Here is a 25,857-nt window from a genome sequence, read left to right on the forward strand (position 1 = left end):
ATATCAGCGAACTAAGGTGAATGGGAGACTCTGAATAATTGTTCATCAGAGAACATGTCATTGATATGTGTCGTTTCAAGGGAATCAGAGAGATTAAGGCGAGAAAGATGGTCAGCCACTACGTTCTCTACTCCCTTTTTATCTTTAATTTTCAAATTAAATTCTTGGAGTAGGAGGATCTATCTTATCAGGCGGGGCTTAGAATCATTCTTAGAAAGAAGATACTTGAGTGCAGCATAATCTGTATATATAATGATTTTGGATCTGATCAGGTAGGATCTAAATTTGTCCAAGGAAAACACTACGGCTAAGAGTTCCTTTTCCATAGTCGAGTAGTTTACTTGGGCAAGATTTAGAGTCCTACTCGCATAATGAATAACGTAGGATTTCTTATCTTTTCGCTGGCCTAGAACCGCCCCAAGAGCATAATCAGACGCGTCGCACATAAGTTCAAAAGGAATGCCCCAGTCGGGTGGTTGTATGATGGGTGCACTAGTCAATATGCCCTTAAGCTTAGTGAAAGCTTCCTGACATGGCTCAGTCCACTCGTATGGTACATCCTTTTGAAGTAAATTACATAAAGGACGAGAAATGAGACTAAAATCCTTTATGAATATTCTATAAAACCCAGCGTGTCCTAAGAAGGATCGCACGTCCCGTATGTTCTTGGGTGGAGGTAGGTTAGAGATAAGATCAACTTTTGCCTTATCCACCTCGATTCCTTTGGATGAGATAATATGTCCAAAGACAATTTCCTTATTAACCATGAAATGACACTTCTCCTAATTAAGTACTAAGTTCTTTTCTTCACATCTTTTCAGCACACATTTAAGACTCTCTAAGCACTCACTGAAAGATGAACCGAAAACAGAAAAATCGTTCATGAAGACCTCTAGATATTTTCCCACCATGTCAGAAAAGATACTCATCATACATCGCTGAAAGGTAGCAGGGGCATTACATAATCCGAATGGCATCCTTTTGTAGGCAAAGGTGCTGTAGGGACATGTAAATGTGGTCTTTTCTTGGTCCTCAGGGGCAATTTCAATCTAATTGTAGCCCGAATACCCGTCAAGGAAACAGTAATAGGAATGACCAGCTAGCCCTTTCCAAGATTTGATCAATGAAGGGCAAAGGGAAGTGGTCCTTCCTCGTGACGGTATTTAGCTTCCTGTAGTCAATGCACATTCTCCAACCAGTAGTAACTCTTGTTGGCACGAGTTCATTATTGGCATTGGCTACAATGGTGATCCCGGACTTCTTAGAAACTACCTGAGTTGGACTCACTCATTGACTATCGGATATGGGGTATATGATACCTACATCCAATAGTTTAAGAACCTCGGCCTTAACCACTTTCTTCGTGTTTGGATTTAGTCTACGTTGTGATTGCCGAGCGGTCTTCGCATTATCCTCAAGATATATGCGGTGAGTACAAATCGAGGGGTCGATTCCCTTGAGGTCCGCTATCGTCCATCCAAGGGCTCCCTTATGCTCAATGAGAGTAGATATGAGCATACTCTCCTGTTCTTTCTCCAGGTGGGCAGAGATCACCACTGGGTATGTCTCATCTTGACCTAAATAGACATATTTCAAATCAGAGGACAAAGGTTTTAGGTCAAGCTTTGGTGGTTTGAGGTTAGACGGTAGAGGCACTACATCAGTTTGGGGCAACTCTTCAAATTGTGGCCTCCACCGGTTAACTTCAAGTAGGTTGGGGATTGTGCAGGAAGCATTCCCTTTTCTATAACCGTCATACGTGAATCCATCTTTTGCATAAAGTCTTGTATTGCCTGAGTCAGCTCTTGCATGGAATTTTGAACCGGTTCTTCTTAAGGTTTCCCCGGATTTGGATTTTGATTGAAGAAACCTTGAGGGGTAGCAGTTTGTCCATTTCTCCAACTAAAGTTTGGATGATTTTTCCAACCACGATTGTACGTATTAGAGGTTGGTCCATTAAAAGGTCTTTGATAATTATTTACGGCATTGGATTGTTCATTCAACACTTCTCGAAAGGCGGGTATCGTAGGACAATTTTCAGTTGTATGAATGTCGCAATCACATATGCCGCAAACACTTTCATTAACCTTATCCTTCTTTCCTTCCATGGCCTCAACTTTTCTTATGAGCATAGTCACTTTATACTTGAGATCATCCTCTTCTTTCAAGAGATACAATCAACATTTCTCCTTAGATTGAGTCGGCCTAGATGTTGTGTTCGATTTTGGGTAATAGTCTCATGATTGTGTTTTTTCAGCAAGACTATCGAGGTAATCTCATACCTCGTCAACATTTTTATTAATGAATTCTCCATTACACATTGTCTCGACCATTTAGCGCATGGAAGATGTCAGTCCTTCATAGAAAAAAATTGTAATGCGCCACGTTTTAAAGCCGTGTTGTGGGCATGAACTGACCAAATCCTTGAACCTTTCCCAACATTGGAAGAATGTTTCATCTTCCTTTTGGGCAAAGTTCATGATTGCTTTTCTGAGGGTAGTCGTTTTATGATGTAGGAAAATTTTCTTTATGAATTCCCTCTGCATGTCATTCCATATGCCAATGGATCTAGGACGCAGTGAATGTAACCACGTCTTGGCCTTCTCTTTCAAGGAAAATGCGAAGAGTTTCAGCCTAATTGTATCCTCAGATACATTAGGAAAGTATAAGGTGGCTATAATCTCGTCGAACTCTTTTAGATGTAGATATGGTTCTTCAGATTCAAGCCCATGGAACTTAGGAAGGAGTTGGATAACTCCTGACTTGATGTCCATATATCCTGTATTCTCAGGAAAAATCATGCATGAGGGCGTACTCACCCCCGCCGGTTGTAAATAATCTTATAAAGTACGAGGCGGGAGTGCTTGATGCACCTCATTCTCTTCCTGAATGTCTTCCACCCTGGGTTGGGGTAGAAGAGGTTGGTTTTTAGCCATCACTTCAATTAACTCAAGGGATTTTGAGTGGTGTCTAGTCCTGCGATGGATAGTTAACCCCTCAACCAATCCTCCTTCAGTCAGGAGATGTCGAGTGTTGTCACGGGCCTACTTGGGTATGAAACACTCATAGCCCTCAATCAAATTCGAAACCTAATCCTAAGAAAGGAAAAGAAAATCTAGAAAGAAAGAGAGAGTTGGAAAGAAGTTACCAAATTGGAGTCCCTAAGTTAAAAACCTGCAAAAGAAAACAAAACAAGTCAGTTTCTAAAGAGAAGGTCTAAAATTAGAAAATCCTTAAAAAGAAAAATAGAAGTAAATCAGTTTCTAAAAGAAGAAATTCCTAAAAGAAAGTGGAAATTTCTAAAATAAATTAGGAAAGTCATAAACTAGAAAGTAAGTTACTAAAAGATATCTAAAAAATTGAAAGTAGAGAAAGAACTTACCGAATTAGAAATTTTTATCTTAAAAGCCTACAAAATAGGAAAGTTAGTTTCTAAAAAAAAAAGTCTATAAGTAGAAAATTTCTAAAAATAAAATTAGGAAACAAAGTTAGATTCTAAAAGAGTTAGAATTAGAAAGTTACTAAAAATAAAAAAATAGAAAGTTAGTTTCTAAAATTAGAAAGAATTTCTAAAAAGGGAAATAACTAACCTAGTTTCTAAAAACAAAAGAGAAAAGTTTCTAAAAATAAACTATTTCCTAAAAATAGAAAACTACTAGAATTAGAAAATTTCTAAAACTCAAGCCCTAATTTTAAAAATAGAAAAAGTAGAGAAATTAGAAAAGGATTACCAATTTAGAAGTTTATGTCAGGATCCTACAAAACAGGAAACAAGTTAGTTCTAGAAATCAAATAGAAATAAAAATCTAAAACTAAAGTTAGTAAAATCCTAATCTCAAATTAATTCTAAAACTAATTAATTTCAAAGAATCGTAACCGTCAATCCCCGGCAACGGTGCCAAAAACTTGATCACTTCCCAAGTATAGGGTTGTGATATAGTAATAAACTCGGTGAGACCGAGGTCGAATCCCAAGGGACTGAAACCTATATGTTATCTGAAACTAAGTAGAACTAGAATTAAACTAAGATGAAATTTAAATCAGGTGGATTTGAGGAATAATGGTGAAATAGTAAACTAAGACTTAAAGAATTCAGAGGTATGAAACTAGGGATTCAGAGGAAGGAAACGAGGGATTCAGAGGATTCACTTGTAGAGATCAGGGAGATCTACGGCCGATTCATGAACTCAACTAGACTTCGAGTCCCATCTTCATCCAGTTGGAAGATATAACTTAAAAATCAATTCTGAACTTCATCTAATCTAGTTTTCAAAAGATCAGACAGGTGTAAATTAGAATGGATTCCATCACAAAACCATGCCCATGAGACAAAGCAAACAATAGAATTAAACCCATTTACAGTCAATCTGAGTGATGTATGAACAGTAGGAAGGGTGTCGTCATCTAACCATGCCCAGGAGACGATGGTGAACAAAAGGACTTCCTAACTGCGTAATCACAACAAGAGAACAGGAATACTTAAAGCCATCGCAGATCTATTATAATTTCAGTCACAACAAACCATTAAAAACTAGAAATACTCTTATTATTCAAAACTAGAGTCAACATAGTTCATGGCATGAATCAAAGTCATAGAATCAGTCCCATCTCGCCACAAGCTCCCTAGCTAAGAGGTTTAGCCTGACATGAGTGGGATAATTCTCTCAAAAATCATGAAACAAACAAAAAACAACAAATAATAATAATTCCTAAACAATTCTCTCTCTCTCACGTAAGAAGCACCCCTTGGAATTGAATGCCATCTTCTCTCTTTCCTCTTTCTTTTATAGGCTGCTACTGTCGTTGGAGAGCTCTCACGCACAAGAGGAAAGAGCTGGAGTTGGTGGAAATTGGATGAAAGCTGTTTACGCAGCAGGGTTCGCATGCGCAGCGAAAATGCAAAAACGTCTTGCATTTGGAGCATATTTGCGGTGCGATATCAACCTATCTGTCGATTCTGAAATCTTGGCTAGGGTATTGGCCTCCCTGTGGATACATTGGACGGTTTGGATCACTCAAACGATTAACGATCGTGACCCACTACTCCCCGCAAATCCCGGACTCGTCCGGACTCGGAAAATAGGGCCTACGCAAGATGGGTTCGCTGTTGAAGTCGGTGGGGCCCACTTCGATTTTGTTTTGAGAAATTCATTCCATCCACCAGATTCCTCTCGAAATTTCGGATGGGAAGGGACAGTTTTAGATCAGATTCGGTGTGACCCACGGAAGAAATCATGTCGCCATAGGTTTGGATGAAGCAGAATGGGCTTTTTGTAACCGCTGTGACCTGCACGTGCGCTTGCATTGATGTACGAGGTAAACATGAGTTCGATTGTCCCGAGCTCCTCTACAAGATGGATGGCTTGGATCGGACAGATGGTCCATGATGGTGGCCCACCAGCTTCCAAAAAACACCCCTGCGCAACTGTCCGCGGAAGAACAAAACGGCAGTTGCCCTTTTTCAGTCAGTCACGAGACCGACCCGTTTTAGAAAGAGATACAGTTGCCGTGCACATCTGGTGCACTTGTGCACCATGCACACCCTAACTCAGTTGGAGTCCACATTTATGTTTCTGAGAGATCCACTCCATCCATACGTTTTATCACCTCATTTAATGGGTTGAACCCAAGTTTGAAGCATATCCAAAAATCAGGTGGGCCGTAGATCAGATATTTATGGGCTGATCTGTCCATTGGGCCATTTTCACAAGGATCCAGGAGTTGAAATTTTATGTGTACGGTTCATTTATGGTCCTCAGACCATGTATAAAGTTTGGAGCTGATCAGATGGTGGGAACCCTGTGATCTTGCATTATGGACGTCTTTCAGGCCTTTTTAAAGTGAGTGGCTGGAATTTCTCTGATCTCCGGCATGTAAATCCTCTATCTTGGTCCCATGGAGTCCCGTCCATTGCCTTGGTGATGCTTGAGCGTTAAATCCACACTCTTAACATCCTTTTCAGTCACATGCTTGTAAATTCACCCTGCAGCACAAACACGATTTAAATAGGCCTTTAAACATTTTCATGGTCGTAAATCCATGTAATAACTAGGGTCTAATATGTAATATTTGACCCTCAACACCTAGCTACCAACGTATCCATAGAAAAACCATTGCCAATGTCTTCATTTCTCAATTGCTACGAATGAATGGCCAAAATAATAGTTTTGATGTTAATAGTCTCTCTACTGTGGCACATAGTGTCTACAAAATTCTCATAAGACTCTGGAAGAGAGTTTAAGAAAATTAAGGCTTGGCCTTCCTTGTCGATCTTCACTTCCACACTCATCAATTTATAGAGTAACTGATTAAACGTGCTGTGTTCATTAATATTGGACCTCTTCACCATTTTCATATTATAAATTTTTTTTCATACAAACAATTCAATAGAAATTTCATCATGTACAAGCTTTCTAACTTCATTCAGAGTTTTACAGTGGTCTTTTGATTAAGGACATTATAAAGGACCTCATCGGACAGGTATAATTGCATTGAGGTTTTCACTTTCTAATATAGTTATTTTCACTCTTTATTGCTCATAGTCATAGGTTGCTTTGCTACACCAAAGAGTATCTATTGCAATCATTGTTAAACTAGAAAGTCTCTTATCTTCACCTTTTATATTTCAAAATTATTTTTCTCGACAAACTTCTCTATCTCATACTTTACCTTCAATCCTTTCATCGACATGTCTCAGATTTAAACTCGAATCCCAATGTATAACTTTAATACCACTTATTGGTGGACCCTGGAAACAAATCCTAAATCCAAATTAAATACGTAAAAGATAAACACAACAAAGCATATACATGAACACACAATATTATGTGTAAAACCCTTGTGGAAAAAAAATCATGGCACAAAGCGATAGAAAAATCCACTATGAATAACGAATTACAAGAGATAAAATCACTTACTGATGCAAAACCCTTCATAAATCCCAAGCCTCCCTTCAAAACTCTCTTTAAAATGTTTAAGCTCTCTCAATCATACCCTAATCCTATGTCATATCCATATTTATAGTGTTACACTTGGAATAGAAAACAATTTACAAAATTATACAAAATCACGCACGCCATTGATCTAAGCATTGATTGATCATCAATCAAGTAACCATTGATCGACATCGATTGATCAACAACCACATGTTCGATCACTTGAACATACCCAAAAGGGTTCAGAGATTTTACAAGTACTATTCAAAAATAGTTTAATCACCGGAACCGCCTAAGTCGATGGACCGAATCTATCCAGTGCTGTGTAGAATCAATCTTTATAATTGGAGGCTAATTTGATCTATCAATCTGATCCATCGATAAAAATCTTATTTCATGTATAGATTGAAGACATTGCCAACATTCACTGTTGAATTTTATAGAGAAGGCGCTCCGGCATATAGTGATGGCAGGAGTAGCCATGGAGGTACGCAGTAGACAGATTAGAAGGCCACAATCTGGCCAAGAATACAAAACTTTGGGATCGTGAGAGAGCAACGAGCATTGTTGTACAGAGTCTTGGTACACCAACGTTATATGAGAGAAGGGAAGAGGTCGTTATTTGTGGGATTGCCTACTGACGTTGTCATCAGCAAGGTGGGGAATGCTATGTGGGCCGCATCATACATGTGTTTTATCCAAGCTGCCCATCTATTTTTTCAGTTCATTATAGAGTATGATCCCAAAAATGATAGAGATCCAAATCTAGAATGGACCACACCACAAGAAAATAGTGGAGATTAAATGCCCACCATTAAAAACTTAGTAGGGCTCACTATAATGTTTATTTGTCATCCAACCTGTTGATTAGGTCACGCACACCTGGATGAAGAGAAAACATAAATATCAGTTTAATCCAAAACTTTTGTTGTCCTTAAGAATTTTTTAATGGTGACTGTTCAATCACCACTATTTCCTATGGTGTGATCCATATGAAATTTGGATCTTCCTCATTTTTTGGGACCATAGCATAAAATAGTATGGAAAAATGTGTGGATAGTGTGGATAGGACACACACATCATGTTGGGGCCTACAGAGCTCTGTCGGCAGCTACGATTGCTCACGCTGTCAGTAGGCAATCCGCCTCCGTCATTTGCGGGAGGATTGCTTCTGAATTGAAAGAAAGATTTGATGGGAGTTCCCATCTATTACAACTGATAACACGACTCTCGATGATAGTGCTACATTTCAGCCTTTTAGGTATGCAATCTAAGCAACGACAAAACTAAATCATTGCATGTTTCCTTCAAGAATCCAAGTACTCAAATAGCCCTCAATGAAAAATGAAAATGAATGGCATTTAAACATACACTGCGCCTGTATAGTGGCAACTTAAAAATGAATTCATCTCATTTTGTTTAACAGTAATCACATATTAGTTATCATAGTTTATATTACTCATGGGATATCAAGATTATTTTTAAGAAAAATGGTCCAGTGCCCTTAAAGCACTTATAAGTTATAGTGCTCCTTTGGCCGTATTTTCTTTAGCCATCCTTCTTGAAGCCATGGATGCAATGGCCATGATTGACTAACAAAAGTGTTTCTGTAAAATCACAAGGAAGCCACAATGGCCCCTAACAGACAGATGAGTCAAATTGTTGCTCCCGTCTACTTCTATGTAAACAATCTTGACCGCTTATATTAAAGGCCATTGATCAAATGATTAATATTTGTAAAATCAATGTGATGCTTGCACGATTGCTCTTGAAAAGTGTGCTGGACCTAATGGACTGGCTGATTCAATGGATCAGACAACCCAAATACCCAAATGCAACTAAGAGTACTGTTACTTACAATGGTATCAAAGCATGAAAGGATCTTTCTCCTTTCAATCCTTAGCTTGTTGGATGATAAATTAGTAGGGGCGGGGATGGGTTATTCTCCTAAATTAGGATAAAGAGTTATGATTGTATTAAAACTTACTATAAATAGTAAAAAGAAAATTAAAAAGGATTTTCAACCGTGGATCTGATGGAATCTTGCAAATTTGGCATGGGTAACCCAGTGTAGTGAGGTTGGGTGGCTAAAGTAGCTTCTCCTACCCCAAAATCATATATGGTATGCCGAATAACTCATTTCAATTTGTGAGATGTGCCTGTTTTAGGGTTCTAATAGTCCTGGTCACTTCCACCTTCTTTGGTCCATCTTAGACATGGAAGTGTCCGTGACCTAGACTACATCAGACTTGGCCCTAGCCCACCCCTACTCTAGTGGGATGAAAAGGTCCCTCACCTAAAGGGCTAAATTCGGTGAGGGCTAGGCCGGGCCAAAGCCCACCTTATAAGCTAAAGATACATGTATATTATGTGTATAATGGATGAGCGTGTGTTTATGAATTATTATACTCTTTTGGATAATCAAAAATTTTTCTACGGCACATTTGTGCTAAATAAAATTATTTATCAACCAAGCGTGTGTCACGTCCAATTATCAATCATACACCCTAGGACTTAAATAAGTGCATCAATATGCTATTCATCATCTAAAGTGAGGTCCACAATTTAAATAATTTGTAAATACTTATGTATCATCCATCACACAATCAAAGTAGCAGAGTTCTTCGTTTCACTATATAAACTAATATACATTTACTATAGCATATATCACTAATACTAGTGTATTATATAGTTTAGTGGCGCAAGCCCTGGCCCTTAACTGTTGGACAGTTAGGCCCATTGCCACCCCTGTAAATTAGTGCCAACATCTCAAGCGTGTATTACATCTCAGCCATTCAAACATTGGCTTGCCACCATGATAAACACAAGCACAATGAGTTGATTAGCTTGATCTTCTGGTGGGCCAACCTTTTGGGTGGTTGGGATGTCATACCACGTCGCACGTTTGCTATATATATGCACTAGGTGGACGGTAAATTACGTCGAATTTTGAGCGTTCATCTGTCGTTTCATATATTAGAGTTTGTTTATTTTTTATTTTTACCTAACTAAATAAACGGTTGTGAAGCACTCACGTGTATTTAACCCTGCCCATCTATATCCCAGCGTACGGCCCATAAAGGACAAATGTGCAAGATCTGAATAGTCCATCTGGTAGGCCAGACTATTTAGATACTCGTCCGAAAAATCAGCCTCCTGAAGTGTGCCAGTGTATGAAACAAATAGACGGATAGAATAAGTCCTATATAGCCGTTCATTTGTTTAATATACTGTGACCCACCTGTTAAGTGAAAATGCTAGATTTTCGAGCTAGGGAATTATGCAGCGTTAGTAAACCTGATGGATGGCTCAGATATTACACATGTGTGACACATTAGCATGTATGGTTAATCAATATTTTATACAAAAATTCAATGTTGATTGGTTCCTAGGCCCAATTCATCTTAAAACTACAGGAGGCCGACAGTTGTCAGCACTCCACGGTCGACACGTGTGCCGATCTTTTTGTGGTAGCCCATTAGAATCGATTAAGATTCAGATTCAGATATTATTAACCGTCAATGATTTATCTACTTTTTAATTATTGTAGAGAATAACGATCAGATGAACGGACAGGAGAATTGCATTTTAAATCAGAGTTAGAGGGTTAAAGAACTGATTGTGACTGACGTGGATTGGGGGAGGAGATTAGGTGAGGCCTTTACCGTGGGGCCCACCTTGTTGTATCTATTCTATATCCACACCGTCCATCCGATTTTTCAGATCATTTTAAGGCATGATACAAAAAATGAAACAGATCCAAATCACAGGTATACCATAAGAAATAGTGGTGATTGATAAGTAATACTTCTTATGGATGCACAGAAGTTTTGTATCAAGCTGATATGACCTTATCAACGGGTTGGATGGAAAATAAACATCACAAAAACATGATTGTAGGCCCTAGGAAGTTTTTAATGGTGCAGCATTCCATCACCACTGTTTTGTATGGTATGGTCTACCTGAGATTTGGATCTGTTTTATTTTTGGGCTCATGCCCTAAATGATATGGAAAATTAGATGGACGGCGTGGATATAGAATATATACATCAAGGTGGGCCTCACAGTAAGGGTCGCACCTAATCCACTCCTATACTGCCCTATGTACTGTACTATTGGTATAAGTGTACTGTGGCGGGATTTGATTGGATGGTAGGCCATTGCCGAATGTAGGGTCTGACAAAGAATGTTTGAAAGTTGTTCTGTCCATTGCATATTGAACTAGGCCCACCTCTGAGAGCGGCCTGTGACCCAATCGACATTGATTTGGATGTGGAGTGAACAATGAGACAAGATGTGAATAGTATTGTGTTTACAAGTGGGGAACCCAATAAGTGATCCAGAACGTTGATATAATGGGACCCACTGTTGAGAAGGGATAATTCAAATATTTGATTGGGCAGCCACCACAATGGTCCAGAGGGGAGAGGGTGGTGGTCTGGGATTGTATGATTAGGATCTTTGAATCTGGAAATTTTAGGGCACCCACCATCAATGTTGGGGCGATTAGATCAATGGTTAGATCAACCAAAAAAGGTGCCATTGATGGGCAACGTTCTTGTATGTTCGCATGTATCTGTCAAAGGCAATTAATTTCTATTGTTGGCCCACCCAGATTTAGATCAGGACTCTGATTGTTTCAGGGTCCAGAAATTATTTTTAATTGTTATTTGTATGGGGCCACAGATCATGTCAGGGTGTGAACCAAAATATCAGGTAGATTCTAAACTACGGTGGGCCATGTCACATGAAAACAATGTGAATTGGAGGACGTCCACCGTTGAAACCTTAAAGAGGGTCTCACCATCGTGCACATATGCCATCCCAACCATTCATAAGGTTAGTCTCTCCAGTGTGAAAAGGGAAAACAAAATGTCAGTGTGATGCAAAACTTAAGTGGGCCCAAGAAGGTTTCAATGATGAGCAGCCCAGCCCTACTGTTCCCTATTGGGTAGCCTACTTAAGTTTTTAATCTACCGGAATTTTGGCGGTGTATTCTAACATTAGCCGGTGAACTAATGGATGGAGTGGCACCGGCAGGCTAAGCTCTGTCCAAACCCAGCCCTCATTGTTTAATATAGGCTCTAGCTTGACCTGAGCCTTCTACGAGCCAAACTAGTCCAGCCCGAGCCCAGCTCAAATTTTTTATACTAGCCGGGAGACCGAGACCAGCTCAAATTTTTTATACTAGCCGCAAGCCCAAGCCCTAGTGTTTTTTAGGTGGATCATAGGCTATAAAACAACAACCTGCACAGCAGAGCAAATGAAGATTTTTTTTACATATTGTATATATTACAAATCGCCTTTGCAAACCTTAATGAGCCCGTAGGTTGTACTCCGGTTAGGTTATTGTAAATGGTCCAAACCAGGCACAATTGAGAATCGAACCCGAATTTTAAGCTGAACCCAGCTCCGGGCCTAATACTGGAGCCCAAGCCTGGCCTGAGAGAGGCTAGGCCCGAAAGCTTGACGGCCCAGCATGGCCATTGACAGCCCTGGAAAAAAAAAAAAAAAAATCAATTGCAAATGCTTAGTCCACCATAAGTAATTTCTTCCAACGGAACACTAAGAAAATGAACTTTAGTTTAAAAGATGGATTTGCTTCGAAATTAGTGCCCACGTGACCACCCGTGAGATGTAAAAATATAATATTATTAATATCAACAACCACCATTCCATTCTATCATACCATGATAGGTATTTCAACAATAAATTTCAATCCATACTCAAATAATTAATCACCTCAAAATCTTATTCCATCAACGTTTAATTCAAGTAATTGAATGCGAGAAAAACAAACATAAATCCATATGAAACACAAGAACCAATAAAAGAAAGCAACTATGTCTAAATCCAAATTTGTTTCAATAATAATATCCTCCCCCTTCAAAATACTCCAACCCGGTACCTGAAATATTTAGATTAGGGTGATTATAACAATTCAATAAGATCACTTGCATCCCAAATCAGAATTTACACGTTAGTACCATAACACAAATATAATATAATAAGCGAAAATCAATATCAGAGAAAACTTAATGAACCACTGAAACAATTAGAACTTTATACACATATCACATAGCCATCTTTTAGGGAATGAGCCTGGGCAAGGCACATTGTGATGATCTTTTAGGAAATGACTCTTAGCAGAGCACCTTGTGATGATCTTTTAGGGAATGACTATAGGCAGGGCACCTGATAATCTTTTACGGGATAGATTAGGACAGAGCATCCGTGTGCATTAATCTTTTAGGGAATTACTCAGGGCAAGGCACCCATGTGTATTAATCTTTTAGAAAATTACTCAGGACAGAGCACTCTTGGCAATCTTTCAGGAGTGACCCTGAGTATACTACTCATGATAATCTTTCAAGAAATACCCTAAGCAGAGTACCCGTGTGTGCTAATCTTTTAGAAAATCACTTAGGACAAATCACCCATGTTAAGATTCATACAATATACCGTACAATTCCACTACATGTTCCGTAGGTTAAAGATGACTAAAATCATCGTACTTAACATATCACAGTTAATACATCTATGGAAAACAAATATAGAAATGATATTATATAATTGAAATTCATAAACTAATACCAACATGTGGGATTTCCAAAAATGCATACAAATACAAAAACAATATGTACATCTTTAATGTTATGTGAATAACAATAAATATTTCAACAATGTAACAGTATTAGTGTGTAATTTATGAAGTGGGAAAGATCACCTACCGATTTCCTGAGAGAAGAATTTGATGTGAGGCAGGGCACTACACGAAATGGTTTTAGGCTCCACTAGATTCTGACTCTCAAATTGATTCAGTTAACTCAATTCACTAAATGCAACTCGGTGACATTTTCTGACAATCCAATGTAGGTCCTGAGCAAAACTGATTATGGTGATTATGTCTCTTAAATACTAATGCTACTAGCCCCCTTTGACCATTTCCAAAAAATGCTCAGCATGTTGACTCACTGAGTCAACTTTTTGAGTCAAGATGCTTACGATGAGTATTAATTAGTTTGACTAACCGGAAGGAAAGCTTACCTTGAAGGCAATATAGGAAGACCTGCTTGAGCGTCGAGATTAACACGAACTTGGTGAAGGGGGACTAGATTTGATGGGGAAGCCTGGTGCAACTTGGTGAGCCGAATTCATTGCCTTTTATCTAGATCTCTCTCCCAGTCTTTCACCATTTCTCTTCTCAATTTCTTTATCTGTTTTTCTTCCTATCTCCTCTCTCTGTAAAGGTTTATAGGAGCTCTCGACTTCTCGTAGTTTTGGAGTCCATGTAGTGATAAGAGTCTTGGACGAGCGAGTTTGCATAGGTTCGATGTCTGCTTCAGTTTAGATTCCTATTCTATATTGGGAATAGACTTCAGTTAGGATGAGTGTGATCACATGAGCACTAGATGGCCAACTTAAGGGTTGGTTTTGATTTGGAATGAATTCATAAGAGTTTAACAGTTGGCGTTGATAGTTGAAGGAGGTTGAGCTTTCATGGCATATTTGAATTGGGGAGGTCTTTAATCCCGCTTTTAGTGGAGGGTCTGGATTAGTTATAAAGAGTTTGAGGGTTCACCATTTCGAAGGTTTGAATCTGTTTGATAGGAGGGTTCGCAACTCAAAGGGTGCGGCTACTACGCACTAACCTTTGCTAGAGGTGGAAATGGGAAGGGAACTATGTAATTGGCTTTCACGTAGTAATAATGTTAGGTGAGAGAGCAGTGTTGGATGGAAATGATCAAATATTTGTGATTGCACAAGGAATGGTTTAGGTGGATTATCGGATGGGGTAATGCCATATGTAGCTTTGTTGCTGCGCAAAGAGGAGAGAGTCCTAATGTGGACGGGCTCCAATTTGCTGGAGAAGAGATATGGGGTCCATTGTGACGATCTAGTGGAATCCAAACCGCTCATTAACTTCTCTAAGTTTGAGTTGATTAAGAGACCAAAAAGGGGGCATATCTCAACTAGGATCTTAACCATTACATGTCCTTAAGTTTAAGGATTAATCATCCTTCCATGCAATATGAAGTTTAAATCATGGTCCAGACTAATGGGCCCTTAAACTAATGACTTAAATTCAATATCCACTAATATAAGCACCCAATGATCTAACAAGATTTTGTATCTATTACACACTCACACTCCCAAATGGGATAAGGATGAAGGCATATTAGCACTAAGTTAGCCCTCAATGGTAGAGATTATCTATCCTAAACCAAATCAATCCCCTCACATAAGGACAATCATTCATCTTATCATGTTATGATCATGGATAGGGTTGTACACGAACCGGGCTAGCCCGATTAAGTCGCTCAACTCTGCCCGACCTGAAACTGAGTTCGGGTCGGGACGAGCCATTTTCTTTAGCCTGAAACTGAGTTCGGGCCAAGTTCGGATAGGTCCCAGTTCGACTCGACCCGGTCCAAAACCCAACTCGACCTGGCCCGACTCGGTCAAGTGGTGTGTGTGTGTGTGTGTATGTGTGTATTCAAAACCCTAACCGTCCCTTTCCCCTTTACCCTTTTGGGATAGTTCACCGCTCATATTTGAAGTGACGACTCATCTACCTCACAGACGTATAACTTAAACGGCCTAGATTCATCCAAATACAAAAATGAATTATAATGTCCTGACTAGTTAGATTTTTTATGGAGTCTATAGTTCAACTATTTTAACCGTTGATCAAGGGCCTTGTAATAAGACACGGATTACCTGCCAAAGCTCTTCTCATGAACTTGCTGTAAGGTTCGATTGCTGACCGGGCCAGGTTCGGGCTGGACATATTGGCCCGGTGACCGGGCTGGGCCGGGTTCGGGCTGGGTGTGGCTAGTGACGGGCTGGGTCGGGTTGAGCCCAGTTCGACTCGAATCGACTCGTGTACACCCCTAATCATGGGTTTGTCCTAAGACCCATGATGGTCACCTAACAATAAGTTGTTAATATTCATGTATCATAACTCTTTGTAGTCAATAACCATTATGTCTAATCTTGAGTCTCCAAGGATAACAAAAAAAATCACTCCTCACCGAACTCGAGATCATTCATGTCACTTCCACATCATAGCAGATTAGGGCTCCCATTATTTGTTAGGGTACAACACCGGCATGTATACCATAAAATGAGCGTTCACCCTCTAATAGAGTATGGATAATAAGTGCCCAAAGCAACCAGGAGCATTTCTCTTTTTAAATACTTCTTGAAGAGAAACGCTTCCACCCTCTCAAAGCACTAAAGTTACATTGCTCCTGGTTGCATTAGGACACTTATATCAATCCATTGCTCCACAGCATTCATTAGGTCCAATGCTTGCTCTGAAGTATTCCTTATGTCCAATGAACATTATTTCATGAGTTTAATAAGAAAGTCATACTAATCTAACAAATGATAACCATTTGATCAATAACTTTAAGTCTTGATCTATCTATTTTTCAGTGACAATCCTAAATTGCTTGTGATCCAACACAAAAGTAAGTCTACTAACAATTTCCCTCCATTTTGCCAATCATTATAGTGCATGAACCCAAAAATGAGGCAGATCCAAATCTCAGGTCGACTGCACCACAGGAAACATTGGTGATTGAACATCCACCATTAAAATTTTCTTAGGGGCCACAAAAGTTTTGGATCAAGCTGACATTCGTGTTTTCCCTTCATCCAGGTCTGTGTGACCTAATCAAGGTTGGATGGCAAATAAACGGTACATTGGTCCTTAGGAAGTTTTTAATGGTTGGTATTCAATCACCACTGTTTCCTGTGGTATGGTTCACTTGAGATTTGGATCTTCCCTATTTTTGGGCTCATGTTCATGTTTGAAGGCTGTTAACTAAACCAATAAGATAGTCCAACTGATACAGTTTCCCATCCCCTTCAGCATCTGTAAAATAGATGATCAAGATCATTTTCCCAGGTGGGCCCCATGGAACAACTGACCAGTCAATGGAACGGATCTTAGCCAGCCTTTTGGATCAGATTTCCCCATCCCAGAACTCCTCCAAAGACTTGTAAGGCCCACTAGCTGAGATAAATCGCTTCGCATGGACTATTTTTCGCTGAGGTAACTGATCGATCAGGTGGACCTCGCTCTCCGTCAATCCCCACCCAAAGATCTGAAGGTTCTCCTTCAACCTCTCCTTGTTGAAGCTCTTCACCACCATGCTCACCTCTTGCTCGTATATCCACCTCAATGCAACCTGCAGACAATCGCAGCACAGGACAATTTTTTTTTAAAAAAACTAAAATAAAGAAATTAACTATTACAATGGAACTAACTAAATCCACGCAGTCCATCCATTTACCTGAAAATTTTAGGACATGAGCCCAAAAATGAGACAAATTCAAAGCTCAAGTAGCCCACACCATAGGAAATCATGGTTGTAAAAGGTTTTTAATGATGTGTGTTCAACCCATTGTTTCATGTGGCGTGGTCCACTTGAGCTTTGGATCTACCCTGATTTTGGATTCATACCATAATTAAAATCATTCCACAAAATGGATGGACGGCATGGATAAGCTACATATATCACAATGCGCCCCACATGAATCTCGCACCCTTCTCGATTTTAGTATAGAAAAGCAAACGGTCATTGTGAAAAAACAAACACACGCTTAAATTTAAAAAATCATTTTTCTTAAAATAATAAAAATGCCCATCCATTGATGAAGTTGTTTTAAAAGGATTAATTAGGGGAAGGAGATTGCGTACTGCCCTGCCTCTACCCTAATTTATGCAGGCAGGGACTCTGTGGAGCTCAATTTATGGGTTTTATCCATGCCATTTATCCATTTTGGAAGATCATCATGAAATGTTATCCCAAAAACGTGGCATGTAAAATGCTCATGTGGGTCACACCACAGGTAGTAGTGATAAACCATTAAAACCTTTCTGGGCCCTACCGTGATGTTTATTTACCATCCAACCTGTTAATAAGGTAACATAGACTTGAACGAAAGGACGAATATCAGCTTGATCCAAAACTTCCACGGCTCCTTAAAAGTTTTTAATGGTGGTCGTTCGATCTCCTCAGTGTGGTCCACTTGAGCCTTGGATCTGCCTTATTTTTAAACTCACGTCTTAAAATGATATGCAGAAATAGATGAACAGCGTGGAAAAAGCCATGCATCACGGTGGGTCCCACGGAGCCCTGACTGGACTGATTAACGTCTAAGCGGACGCAGGATGCAATCGGCACAGATGTAAATATATATATATATTTTTTTAACACACGCACACACACCCCACACACTCACGCTGGTGGAATTTCACCACCTATGGGCACTCGAACCCTTGACCGGAACTCCTGAGAGTCTACCACCCGGGCAAGAGTAAGGACCAGATGTAAATATAATTAATGAGTTGTGTTATTATAAAAAAACAGAAGAGTTTTCTCTCTGACGCCGATTGCGGATGTGGATAGATACTGGTCGGTGCTCTGCTGGCTCATGCACTAAAATGTGCAGAAGATGGATGGCTTGGATTAAACACATACATCGTAGTGGGCCACAGAGCACCGTATGCAATCCGGGTTAAAGGCACCACTTTGGGGGAACGGATTGGCTACTCCCCGGGCCACCAGCCAATGGCTGGTGGTCGGTGCTCTATGGGCCCCACAATGATGTATGTGTTTCATCCATGCCGTCCATTTAGTTTTTCAGATCATTTTATGAGAAGAGACAGAAAATGAGGTATATCTCAATCTCAAGAGACAGAAAATGAGGTATATGGACCACATTAGGGGGAACGGATTGGCTACTCCCCCGCCACCCGCCAATGGCTGGTGGTCGGTGCTTGATGGGCCCCACAATGATGTATGTGTTTCATCCATGCCGTTCATCTAGTTTTTTAGATGGTTTTATGAGAAGAGACAGAAAATGAGATATATCCCAATCTCAAGTGGACCACATTACAGGAAACAGTGTTGAATGAGTGTCGACCATTAAAAACTTTTTGGGGCAATAAAAGTTTTGGATCAAGCTGATTTTTGTTTTTTACTTTCATATGGGCCTGCATGACCTAATCAACAGATTGGATGTCAATTAGACAGTACAGTGGGCCTTAGAAGGATTTTAATGAATCACTATTGTTTTCCTGTGGTGTGGTCCACCTGAGATATCTCTCCATTTCATTTTTGGGTAAAGCCCTAAAATTATCTGTAAAAATGGATCAACGGAATGGATGAAACATATACATCATGGTGGGGCCCACAGAGGACCGACCATCAGCCACGGGGCTGGTGGCAGGGGGGTAGCCAATCCGTTTCCTCACTTTGGTGTCTTTGCTGGGTACGGATTGCCTGTGCGCGGGGAGTTCCTGTAGTTGGAAACTATGTGAGTCCAGAGATATGCCCGTAACAAATCCACTCCGTCCATCAGTCTTGGAGGAAATGGAAAAAAAATCCACCGTTGAAACCTTTCTGGAGTTGACCATGATGTTTATATATAGGCCATCCAAACCGTTCATGGGGTTATAATCACTCAAATAAATTATTCGTGCAATTGTCATCCTAATACAAAACTTATGTGGCCCACACGAAGTTCCCAATGGTGGGTATTTAATCCCTACTGTAGCCTAGTGAGCCGGCCAGTAGCGAGTAGGGGTGTACACGAACCGAGCTAGCTCGATTAGCTCACTCGACTTGACTCGAAAAAGCTCGATTCGACTTGGTTCGAAGCCGAGTTCAAGCTAAGTCGAGCTGATTTTTTTAGCTCGAAAATGAGTTCGAACCTAGTTTGAGCTGGCCCAGCTCGACTCAACTCAGATTGAACCCGGCTTGTATCGAACTCGGATCGAACCAGTTGGGTGACTCGGTTACTTTGATATTGATGTTGCACACTAAGTGTTTGATGAAATAACTCAAAGAAGTGTAGCCCGTGGCAAGGAAGACATGCATATGAAACTAATAACTTTTTTCTTGATTTTTATGTTATTTAGAACGTGTTTGATAAAATACCTATAAAACCATTGCTATTATCTCAAATACATTGAGATTTTGAAAGTGCAGTCTAAGTGTTTGTGAAAATGCCTCAAAGACAAACTTGGCCCAAGCTGGCCGGAGCTACTGACCAAACCGAGCCTAGCTGGTTAGTTAGGCTCGAGGACTGAGCCGAGCCAAGTTTAAGCTGAGGTCAGCTAGTGGCCGAGCCAAGTGGAGCTGAGGCTAGCTCGACTCGGTTCGACTCAATGTACACCTTAGTGGCTTGTCATTATTGGTCTGTGCAATGTGGCCCCAACATGATGTATGTGCTTAATCCATGCCGTCCATAAAAAATTTCCGATCATTCTAGTTTATGATACCAAAAATGAGGCAGATCCAAATCTCAGGTGGACCACATTGCAATAAACGGTGGTAATGAACACCCACCATTAAAAACTTCTCGTGGGTTGGAAAGTTATAGATCAAGCTCATATTTGCTTTTCCCTTCATCCAAGTCTGTGTTTCCGTATCATAGGTCAGATGAAAATAAGCATCAGGGTAGGCGTTGCAGTAGGTCTTAGAAAGTTTTTAATGGTGGGCATTCAATTAACACCGTTTCCTATGGTATGGTCCAGCTGAGATTTAGATCTACTTAATTTTTGGGTTGATATCTTAAAAGGAGCTGGAAAATGATGAAGGCAAGGATATATAATACATACATTAAGGTAGGCCCCACGGTCAGGACTGCACCGTGTTGGGTGAAGCCTGGCCGCACCTAATCTGGAAATTAGCAAACACAGACGAGATTGCCTATTCCCCGGGAATTCCTGTGGTTGGCACTATGTGGGCCCATAGAGATTCCCACAATAAATCCACTCCGTTCATCAGTTTACAATGATAATACAAGAAAGTAAAATAAAGACAGATGCAATACTCAAGTGGACCAAACCACACGAAAAAAGGGATTGAACGCCACCTATGGAAAGCGTGGGGCCATATATAGAAGCTTTTTATGAGGATGACATCTGTGCCTACGGTTTATCTGAGTGGTAATAACCCTATGAAGATAGACCATGAACATGACTATAAACATCATGTTCGGCTGTAGGAAGGTTTGCACAGTGGACGTTTCCGTTTCCACGGTTGCATATAGTGTGGCCCACATGAGTTTTGAATCTGCCTGATCTTTAGATTCATGGACTAGCGTTGTCTTTCAAAACTGATGGACAGGGTGGATTCGTGATTGCATTTCTGTGCGCCTCACGCAATTTGGTACTGTGTGAGCCCCACCATGATGTATGTGTTTAACCTACACTGTCCATCCACTTTTAATATCATTTTAAGTCATGAGCTCAAAAATGAGATAGATCAAAATCTTATATGGACCACACCGTCGGAAGCAGTGGTGATGAATGCCCACCATTAAAAATTTCTCGTGGCTACAAACGTTTTGGAACAAGCTGATCCTTACTTTTTCTGTTCATCCATGTCTGTGCGACCTAATCAACAGGTTTGATGGAAAATAAATATGACGGTGGGCATTGTGGTGGGCCCTTGAAATTTTTAATGGTTGATGTTCAATCCCTACTGTTTCATATGGAGTGGTCCACCTGAGATTTGGATCTGCTTCTTTTAAAACTTATACAGTTATTTTTTCAATGGAATTTTACAAACATAATATAACGGGAGCACTTAAATAACCTCCCTTTTAAAAATTTCATTTTTTTATGCCCCTTCTATTTTTTTAAAATTTCATGGAACAAAAATTGCCGACATTAGTCCTTTTGTGTACAAAGACCCTTGGACGGAAACTCTAATTTCAGATAAATGAATTTTAAGTTTATTTGGAAAGAAATAAGAAAAATTATTACAAAAATTTCACTTTTAAAAAATGTCTTCTTCTATTTTCTTCAAAACTTGTTCACGATCTAGACTTTGGGCTTGGTTTTGAGCGGTCAAATGTTATTCAAATAATATAATTTCAGTCACACTTGGAGGCTTCTCAAATTATATTTCCGACGAGTCTAAATTAGAGTTATAGTAATTTCCGTGGATTGCGCGATGCTAAAAACAAACAAAAATGTCATCATAGACTTTAGGCCCAATTTCCAAGGATCAAATAGTATCTAGATGAGATTATTCATATCCCACTTGGAAGCTCTTCAAATTGGTTTTCCAACAAGCATAAGATCGTTCTAATAAATCCCATAATGAGTAAGTTATGACTATTTTTGTAAGATACATTTTATGGGAAATGGGATTAAACTGTTCATGAATGTTACTATAAACTTTAGCTCAACTTTTAAATAGTCAAATAGTGTCCGAATGATATTGCTTTTTTAATTAGAGTCGTGCGATGCTAGAAATGACCATAAACACAAGTATGTACTGACTCGTGTTCGTGTTCAATACATACTGGCATTCGGTTTTAACATCGATGATTCCACGAAAAATAATAATAATAATAATAATAAATAAATAAAATGGTTATAACTCTCTCGTTATAGGTCGGATTAGAGCGATATTTGTTCGTTGAAAGATATTTCGACAAACATTCAAATGTAACTAGAATTACATCATTTAAATAATATTTAATCTTTCAAAAGTGAGTCCAAAGTCTATACTAGTATTCACAAATCATTCAATCTCATTTTCAGCATCGCATGATCCCACAAAAAATGGTCATAACTCTCTCATTATAGGTTAGATCAAGGCAATCTTCGACTTATTAGAAACATAATTTGATGAGCTCTCAAATGATGACTAGAATCATCTTATTTAAACGTTATTTAACCTTTCAGAAGTAGGCCCAAAGTCTATAATGATGTTCCCAAATCGTTACATCTCATTTTCAGCATCACACGGTCCCACAGAAGCGATCATAACTCCCTCATTATAGATTAGATCGGGACAATTTTCGGCTCATTAAAAAAATAATTCGACGAGCTTTTAAATGAGATTAGAATCATCTTATTTAGATGTCATTTGACCTAGACTAGAATAATCTTATTTGGATGCCGTTTAACTCTTTAAAACGGGGCCTAAAGTCCATGATTTCGTTTAAGTTCATTTCTAGTATCGCTCGATCTGACAAAAATAATTATAACTCCCTTGTTACATGTCAAATCAAGATAATCCTAGACTCATTGGAAAGATAATTTTAAGAGCATTCAAATGGAACTAAAATCGCCTCATTTGATTATCATTTGACCTTTTAAAACTAGGTCTAAAGTCAAAGTCACACATTATTTTTTGAATAGAGAAAGATAACTCTTCTTCTAAAAGTGAAATTTTTATAATTAATATTTTTTCTCTAACTTTCTTCCCAAACACGCTTAGAATCTATTTTTCTGAGAGTTTCTACTAATAAAAGTAATCAGAAGACACAAAAGATTAACTTAGAATAGTAGAAAGCATGAAAGATCTTTAAAAGTAGAATATGGTAAAAGAAGAACTCTCACGAAAGTATTGATAAAAGAAAGTCTGACTGTAGAAAAGGAGGTCTGCTGGCGTCTACTGACATACTGACCAGTGTAGGACGTTTTCATCCAAAGAAATTTCAAAAGGGCGTGAGAGGTTATTTAGGTACTCCCATGTTACCTTGAGTATATATATGTTAAAATAATTAAAAGAAAAAACCCTGCTTTTTATAAAGACACCGACTGACTTAATTGGATTATAAGGCATTTTTGTCCCAAGAAATTCCGAAGGCGGCAGACGTGAGAAAAATAAAAAATTTGAAAGGGAGACTATTTAGCTGCTTTTATAATATCTTCGGCATATATATGTTAAAAAAATAATAATAAAAATAAAAATTAATAATTAATAAATAAATAAATAACTAACATTTTATAAAGGCATGGCTTGAGCGGGCGACTCAGTTCGAGTTATAGAGTTGTGTTGAGTTCACTGAGTCATTGAGTTGATTTGACGAGTTACATTGGTTATGTTGAGTCGACTGAGTCATTGAGTTGACTTGACGAGTTATGCTGGTTGTGTTGAGTTGACCCAACTAGTTACGCTGAGTCGACTCATGCTTGTGAGAAGCTGAAAAAACCACACCGATGAAACAATCCAAATGATTCAAGTACCTGAGCAACAGTCTTTCCTTTAGCCTCAGCAATCTGTTTCAGCACTTGGCTGTCCATCACATCATTGGCGCCCCACAGAGTTCCTTTCCCCCCCAACGGAGAGTAAGCAGTCATATGGATACCGTTCATCTTGCAGAACTCCCTCAGCTTCCTCTGCTGCCACAACGGGTGCATCTCCACCTTTCAAAACCATCTCATCATCATCATCATCATCAACTATCCATCCTCAAAAACAAAATTTCCAATATGCATCTCAAAAAATTACCTGATTGACTGCAGGAGGGATCTTGGCCGTTGAGAGCAATTCAGCAAGCTTCTTGCAAGAGAAGTTACTGACTCCGATGGATTTGGTGAGACCAAGCATTTGACACTCTTCCATGGCTTCCCAAGTAGACTTGAAATCCATAGGAAGGAGATCAACCTTCTCAGGTGGGTATTTAAAGTCACCAGGCTTCAAGCTCACAGGCCAATGGACAAGAAAGAGATCGAGATACTCCAATTGAAGGTTCCTACAACAACAACGAAAGCGATTAGGGCTGGTGTGATGACTTTGTGTTATTAAGAAGAATTGGAATATGAACTGATGTTGTGTTTTACTCGAGAGATTTCCTGAGTGCCGGCTGGACGAGTTGAGGGTGGTTGTCGTTGCACCATAGCTTGGAGGTGATGAAGAGCTCATCACGGGATTTGATGAGCCCAACTTGTAGAGCTTCAGCTATGATTTCTCCGAGAGGCTGCTCCGAGCCATAGGCAGATGCCGTGTCGAAGTGCCTGTAACCAATCTCGATGGCATGAAAGACGGCAGCTTTGATGATTTCAGGTGCGACTGGAGGATAGACAGCAGTGCCCATGCCTACAAGGGGCATGGGTCCGGAGCCAGAGCTCAAGCTCACCTTTGGAATTTCAATAGCCATGGACTACTGGTATGTGCCGCTGCTGAAAGCTGTTGGGTGCTTGTATTTATAATAGCTAAATGATCAGAGCCACACATTTCTTCCCTCCAACGTCACTCGCGAGGTATAACCAATACAAAGAGAATGACAAAAGTTTGGACCTGATACGCAACCACGGCTGATTCATTGATTGGGTGGGCTACTGTTGGCTGTTTGTTTGTTTCCCATCACGTTTAACGTGTGCGAGCGTGACAGAATCGATACAGCAACTCGATCCTGAGGTAGAGCAGTTCACAGACACTTTTACGACAAAAATGAACCAGAGAAGAACCAATAGAGCCGGAAATGATCACTACCGTTGTAACATTAAAACAGTCATATTTTGCAAATCAGAATGAGTTTTAAACATATCATTTATGATTTTGGGTGGGAGAAGCTACTTTGGCCAACCAACCCCACTAGGCCAGGTTGCCCACGCTGGATTTGCGAGATTTCATTGGATAAACAGTCAAAAATCAATTTTATTTTCATTTTTACTATAAATAATCATAATTAACTTTTGATCCTTTAAATTGTAAGAGTCATGCCCAATATGAAAAGGGCTTAGAAAAATTAGGAGAATGATTAGGCTAAATTGGACACATTATTTTTGACCAAAAACCATGAAGTCTAGTAAGAATAGTGAAAGTCTATAAATAGTAAGATTACTATTTATAATAAGTCATGTTTTCAATGAGTTTGAGTTTGAGTTTAAGTCTAAAACTTTCTTGAGGAAGTTAAAGCCGTCATCGATGGGCTAAGGATTTGTAAAGACAAAGGCTTCACCTCTATTGAAGTGGATAGCGATTCGCGAGCAGTAGTAGAGATGTTCACCAGTGTGGACGATCCTCCTTGGAGCGTTTTCTATTAGAAAAAGAGATTTCTCTCTTTTCGATCCTCAGTTGTTATCTGTAGGGAAGCGCGGAAGGTAAGCCCTCAAGATCTGACGGTTTACACGATTTTTGGAACATTTACAAAG

General features: G+C 39.4%; 1 protein-coding gene and 1 non-coding gene across 2 annotated transcripts; one reads left to right on the forward strand and one right to left on the reverse strand.

The window, feature by feature from the left end:
- The first annotated feature begins 2,391 nt into the window (after positions 1-2,391).
- On the forward strand, positions 2,392-2,498 carry LOC131250491 (small nucleolar RNA R71). Its single transcript, XR_009173413.1, has one exon. It is a non-coding gene; the product is annotated as a small nucleolar RNA R71 (small nucleolar RNA).
- A 13,863-nt stretch (positions 2,499-16,361) lies between these two features.
- LOC131249134 (non-functional NADPH-dependent codeinone reductase 2-like) lies at positions 16,362-25,000 on the reverse strand. Its single transcript, XM_058249710.1, has 4 exons — positions 24,544-25,000; positions 24,212-24,455; positions 23,947-24,126; positions 16,362-17,134 (listed from the first exon to the last, which is right to left on the reverse strand). The coding sequence occupies exons 1-4, from the start codon at positions 24,858-24,860 to the stop codon at positions 16,910-16,912; spliced, it is 966 nt and encodes a 321-aa protein (XP_058105693.1). The 5' UTR covers positions 24,861-25,000; the 3' UTR covers positions 16,362-16,909.
- Between the last annotated feature and the right edge of the window lie 857 nt (positions 25,001-25,857).

The sequence above is a fragment of the Magnolia sinica genome, chromosome 6 (assembly GCF_029962835.1).
Source record: "Magnolia sinica isolate HGM2019 chromosome 6, MsV1, whole genome shotgun sequence".
In the NCBI taxonomy this organism is placed as follows: domain Eukaryota; kingdom Viridiplantae; phylum Streptophyta; class Magnoliopsida; order Magnoliales; family Magnoliaceae; genus Magnolia; species Magnolia sinica.

Coding starts and splice junctions, on each gene's coding strand:
- LOC131249134 (XM_058249710.1), bottom strand. CDS start 24,860: ATGGCTATTGAAATTCCAAAGGTGAGCTTGAGCTCTGGCTCCGGACCC. Junction 24,456..24,543: donor GCACTCAGGAAATCTCTCGA/GTAAAACACAAC, acceptor TTGTTGTTGTAG/GAACCTTCAATTGGAGTATC. Junction 24,127..24,211: donor TCCCTCCTGCAGTCAATCAG/GTAATTTTTTGA, acceptor TGGTTTTGAAAG/GTGGAGATGCACCCGTTGTG.